A 5,865-nucleotide genomic window follows, 5' to 3' on the forward strand; every position below is an offset into this window, starting at 1 on the left:
CAGTAAGGATTGATCAGTGTACTGCAATCCCCATTCTCCAGAAAGTCACATTTTGTCCTTGTATTTTCACTTGGCATCAGAGCGGGTTCTAAAGTTTTTTAGTTGATCCGTGGTCAAGGATGGAACGTGAACGTGACACAGGGCCTCTAGTTCTATAAATTACCCGCCTTTGTTTGACGGTGAAGACTATTCACAATGGAAGATTATGATGAGAGCGTTTCTCTACTCTCAGGATGAAAACATGTGGAATGTTGTTGAGAATGGATGGGAATACCCAACCAAGTCCGAAGAGTCAAAGAAAGTGGAAGGGTCATCTGCAAGAATTCTTAAACCTAGAAAGGAATGGACAGAAGAGGAAGTTCGTAACATAAATTGTGATTTTAAGGCTAGAAATTCACTATTCACAGCCTTGTCCAAAAAGGAGAGAATGAGAATTAGTCATTGTGACACAGCCAAAGAAGCTTGGGACTTGCTTCAAGTCACGTATGAGGGAAACAAGAAGGTTAGAGGTCAGAAGCTTCAAAGACTTGTATTGGAATTTGAAAACATGACCATGGAGGAAGATGAATTGGTTGATGACTTTCATGCTCGACTTCTCAATGTTACAAGCCAATGCCGCAGCCTTGATGATCCATTTGAGGAGCACCGAATTGTCAAGAAGTTTCTCAGGGCTCTTCCTTCAAAATTCCAAGCCAAGCAGATTGCCATCGAGGAAGCTCAAGACCTTGACACATACACTTTGGATGAACTGGTAGGAAATCTCAAAACTTTTGAGATGCGACTCAAACCTGAAAAGAAGGTAAAAAGTGTTGCATTTTCTTCTATCAAAAAGAAAGAAGTTATTGATGATTCTGTTGATTTAGCCTTGCTAACTAAAGAATTTAAGAATTTTTTGAAAAACAAAAATTCTTCAGGGACTTCGAAAAAACTTTCTAATTCAAAGAGGGATCAAATGTCTGAAAATCGTTTTGACAAAAATCCAAAGTTTGCTAAATTTCCTCAAAAGAAAAATTTTCCTGAAAAACCAAAATGTTTTGAGTGTGGTGGAATTGGACATCTTGCTGCCGATTGTGGCAATAAGAGGTACAATTTGCGTGGTAACAAGGCATTAAAGTCTACTTGGAGTGACAGTGATGATAACACTCAATCCGATGGTGAAGAGGTAAATCTTGCTCTTACTTCCTCCTTTAATTCTGAATTGTCTGATGTTTCTGATTTAGAAGATGACTTTTTTGATGAAGAAACAAATGAAAAATGCAAGCAATTGTACAATGCCTCAAGAATTGTTCTTAAGAAAAATAATAAACTCAAAGAGGAAATTGAATTCTTAAGGAGTGAGAAAGAAAAAATTGAGTAAAACTTTGAATTATCTTTGAAAAAATGGGAAGACGAACGAACTGACCTTGTTGATAAGATTAAAGTTTTGCAGGGAAAGTCCAAGTCTCAAGACTGGAACAAGGAGCATGAGGAGCTTATTAACAAAATCAAGGTTTTGCAGGTTGAAATAAAGGCTCAATCCTCCTTAAATGTTTCTCTAACCCTTGAGAATGAAAAATTGTAGGAAGAATTATTGAGGGTCAAGGAGAGCTTTAACAAATTCTCTATAGGGTCTGAAAAAGTCTCTAAGATGATGGGAATTGGCAAAGCCTATGGTAATAAGGAAGGATTAGGATATAATGGTGAGTCATGCAAACCTTTGATTTTTGTAAAAAGTGTGGAAGGTGAGAGCTCATCAAGCAATTCACAAAGCTCTAGTGACAAACCATCTGGCTCCAAGTTGGCTGAAAGAACAGAACCTCATAAAGTCATTCATTCACATCAGAAAAATCTTTCGGTAAGTTCTGACAAGCGCACCTCTGTGCGTCAGCCTAGGTATGTTCTCAACCCCAAAAATTTAATTCCTACTTGTCATTATTGTGGAAAATTAGGACATATACGTCCTAGGTGCAACATACTTCGTAGGGTCACTCAAAATCAGAGAAGAACATTGGGAGTTAACTCACATGCCTCGTTGCAAGCTGAGTTGAAAGAAGGTCTGAACCTGATCGCCAGGATTGCAAAGCTGGCTTCAATCCCCGTGGATCTGGAAACGAAAACAAAACAGACTTGGGTTAAGAAAGGACCCAAATGCTTCTCAACTAAGATTGATAATTATGACTGTGAGGGCTATTTTGTGTTTTGAACCTTTGCAGCAGGGCCCTCTTGATTAAGCGAGACTAGGCCCGAAATTGAACAAAGGTTGAACCTGAGAACAACTTCGTTGTGACTAGCTGGATGGTAACAGCAGCTTTTTGGCTTGAAGATACCAGCAGCGATTGGCCCAGGTGATAACAGCAGCAACTGGAATTAATTCAAACAGAACTTTTAGGTGGATATGGTGTGGGAGCTAGATGCCTGGGAGTTTAGCAGAGAGAGAGAGTTCCAGCAATGACATGATTTCTGGGCTTTGGGTTAAGGTTGATTGGGAAGAATTGATGGCTAGGAATTCAGAGATAGAGCTTGATCTCTTGCTTGATGTTTCTGGGTTGTTCTGGCCCGGTTTCCAACAGCAGCAGACCAGCTTTTTATAGCGAAGGTGGAAGAAGAAGGTTGGTGACAAGGGCTGAGGGTTTTTAGAGACCACTCTCAATTTTGGGAAGATAAATTGTGAAAGCTATGGAAATTTCTTTAAGCTAGGAGACTGAAGGGCAGTGGCACAGGTTTAGGGGTGATCCTCCAAAATTTGTGCTGCTGTGATCTTTTGAAGATTTTAGTTCCTCAATTTCTGGTATTGAAACTTGTGATCACAGAGTTAGAGGGCTATTGGAAATTGAAACAAGGATTGCTGGGCATATGAATCAGAGAGTTTCTCCATGGATTCTGGGTTCTTGCCAAAAATGGTGAAGCACCAATCCCAGCAGCAACTTTGACAACACGCATTTCTGGTTTAGGGAAGAAGATGGTTCAACAGTCTTTGGGCTAAAGGCTGGTGTAATGGACATTGGGTGAGAGAATGGCTTTGGTGGGCTTTAAGCTTTGCTAGGCCTGCTTTCATCTCTCTACTAGCCCATGTTAAGATTTTGGTCCATCAAGCATGAATTTTGGTTCCCAAGTCCAAAATTATCGATGGGCCTTATCGTAACAATGGGCCTCACAAGATCCGTTACCTTCCACACCATATCCCGACGTATAAGCCCCAAACGTAGCTTGGGCCTACGTGTATTGCGTGGTAATTAAGCGTGTCGGCTGCTTTGAAGAGGCACATTAGTTGTTTGAGAATTTGGGCTTGTTGTATCTCTTGCTAACTAGAAGGCTTCCTTTTGGCATGAAATGGGCTTGTTTGAAGGCCCAACTAGGTTATGAGGTTGATGACTCACCTTCTTCACGTGTCACTTATTAAATTTGAACTCGTGGAAATTTGGGTGTCAACAATGACATATCTTCTGAATGTATTGATGCAACGTGTTTGCTTTCATCTTACAGTTCCAGCAATGAGTTTGAACATGTGGAAGCCACTTGTCTTGTGGCTTTGACTGCACTTGCAGATAAGAAAGGTGATGTTTGGTACATTGATAGCGATTGCTCAAGACACATGACCGGTGAAAAGAGTTGGTTTGTGTCCTTTTCCAGTGAGTTTACAAGTGGATTAGTCACTTTTGGAGATGGAAAAAAGGCAACGGTAATGGGTAAGGGAACGGTAAATACTTCAGGTATTCCTAATCTCCAAAATGTCATAAGTGTTTGTTGAAGGACTTCATGCAAATCTCATAAGTGTTAGTCAATTAGCTGATGATTATGAGGATGTAAATTTCAATAAAACAAGATGTATTGTTACTGATAACAATGGCAAAAATATTATGGGTAGTTTGCGCTCTAAAGATAATTGTTATCATGTACATGCTAATAAATCTGTTGAAGTGCAGACATGTTTGAAAGCCAAGACATCAAATGATGTTCTTGAACTCTGGCATAGGCGTCTGGGGCATGTAAATTTTCAAGACTTGCTGAAACTTTCACACAAGGAAAGTGTAAGAGGTATGCCTTCTCTGAGTGGTAAGCCAGACAAGATGTGTGACGGTTTCAAGGCAGGTAAGCAAACTCATGCATCACATGGAGCAATCAATTCATCCACTACAACTCATCCATTGGAACTTATGCATATGGACCTTGTTGGACCTTCATAAACCGAAAGCATGGGTGGTAAGAAATACATTTTGGTTGTAGTTGATAACTTCTCACGTTTTACTTGGGTAAATTTCCTTGGAGAGAAGAGTGATACATTTGAAAGCTTTAAGGGATTGTGCAAAAGAATAACAAATGAAAAACATTCCTCAAACTTATGCATTGTTAGAGTTAGGACTGATAATGGAACTGAATTTAAAAATGCTTTGTTTGCTGATTTTTTCCTTGAGCATGGAATTTCACATGAGTTTTCAGCTCCAATTACCCCACAACAGAATGGTGTAGTTGAGAGAAAGAACAGGGTATTGCTAGACATGGGAAGAGTGATGCTACACTCAGCTGGACTTACTCCAAACCTTTGGGCCGAAGCAATTAGCACCGCTTGCTATACTGCAAATCGTGCATTTTTGAGACCAGATACTACCAAAACTCCATATGAGCTATGGAAAGGTAAGAAACCCAATGTAAGTCATCTTCGTGTCTTTGGCTCTCCTTGCTATATTTATAGAGATAGAGAATATCTAGGTGAATTTGATGCTAGGAGCGATAAAAGCATATTTCTTGGTTATTCTTTGGATAGTAGAGCTTACAGGGTGTACAACAAGCAAATCTGGTCTGTAATGGAATCCTATAATGTATCTATTGATGATTGTGCTGTGAGTACTGTTCAGGTTAATCTAGATGAGGATCAACCTTCAGGAAGCCGAGTAAATGTGGAACTGAATGAAGAAACGGATGATTCATCAAATGATCCTATTTTTGATCCTCCACCAGTTCAGAGAACAGGGTTCAAACAAGTTTAGAAAGATCACTCCACTCATGATGTTATTGGGGACTTACATGGGAGAATTCAAACACGCAGACAAGCTGCATCCCAGGTTAGTATTGATTCTGCTCTTGTTTGTTTTCTGACTGAAAATGAAGTGAACATAAACATAATTTCCAATTGTGGTTTTGTCTCACTTATTGAACCCAAGAATGTTAAAGAGGCTTTGAATGATGATGATTGGATAAACGCCATGCATGATGAATTGAATCAGTTTACAAGAAATGATGTGTGGTATCTTGTTCCTAGGCCTAGTGAATTCAATGTTATTGGTACCAAATGGATTTTTCGAAATAAAAGTGATGAGCATGGTAATGTTACTAGGAATAAAGCTAGGCTTGTTGCTCAAGGGTACACATAGGTTGAAGGACTTGATTTTGATGAAACCTTTGCCCCTGTTGCAAGGCTTGAATCTGTTAGACTTCTTCTTGCTATTGCTTGTCATCTTAAGTTTAAGTTGTACCAAATGGATGTAAAAAGTGCCTTTTTAAATGGTGTCTTGCAAGAAGAAGTTTATGTTGAACAGCCTCAGGGATTCATAGACCCTTGTAAACCTGATCATGTGTATAGACTTAAAAAGGCTTTGTATGGTTTGAAACAGGCTCCAAGAGCTTGGTATGAGCGTTTATCTGCCTACCTAGTGAGTAAAGGATACCATAGAGGTTCCGTAGATAAAACTTTGTTTGTCAAAAGGGATAAAAACCATGTCATGATTGCTCAGGTTTATGTTGATGATATCATATTTAGCTCTACCTCTGATGCTTGTGTTAAAGAATTTACTAACATTATGGAAAGTGAATTTGAGATGAGCATGTGTGGGGAGCTAAATTACTTTCTAGGTCTACAAGTTCGTCAACTGAAAGCAGGTATGTTTCTGT

The 5,865-nt window shown here is 39.3% G+C and overlaps 1 protein-coding gene across 1 annotated transcript; it reads left to right on the top strand.

Annotated features, from left to right (window-relative positions):
- The first annotated feature begins 208 nt into the window (after nt 1–208).
- LOC133718229 (uncharacterized) lies at nt 209–5,348 on the top strand. Its single transcript, XM_062145083.1, has 8 exons — nt 209–984; nt 1,084–1,334; nt 1,389–1,498; nt 1,562–1,872; nt 3,463–3,676; nt 3,903–4,068; nt 4,204–4,948; nt 5,024–5,348. The coding sequence occupies exons 1-8, from the start codon at nt 209–211 to the stop codon at nt 5,346–5,348; spliced, it is 2,898 nt and encodes a 965-aa protein (XP_062001067.1).
- Nucleotides 5,349–5,865: the final 517 nt, after the last annotated feature.

This window comes from Rosa rugosa, chromosome 1, assembly GCF_958449725.1.
Source record: "Rosa rugosa chromosome 1, drRosRugo1.1, whole genome shotgun sequence".
Taxonomy (NCBI): domain Eukaryota; kingdom Viridiplantae; phylum Streptophyta; class Magnoliopsida; order Rosales; family Rosaceae; genus Rosa; species Rosa rugosa.

What these genes read in the sequence shown, in the direction of transcription:
- LOC133718229 (XM_062145083.1), top strand. Translation starts at nt 209, where the DNA reads ATGAGAGCGTTTCTCTACTCTCAGGATGAAAACATGTGGAATGTTGTT. An exon ending in GGAAATTGAATTCTTAAGGA is followed by an intron (nt 1,335 to 1,388) that starts GTGAGAAAGAAA and finishes AAAAATGGGAAG; the next exon opens with ACGAACGAACTGACCTTGTT. An exon ending in CGGTAATGGGTAAGGGAACG is followed by an intron (nt 3,677 to 3,902) that starts GTAAATACTTCA and finishes GTTGAAGTGCAG; the next exon opens with ACATGTTTGAAAGCCAAGAC.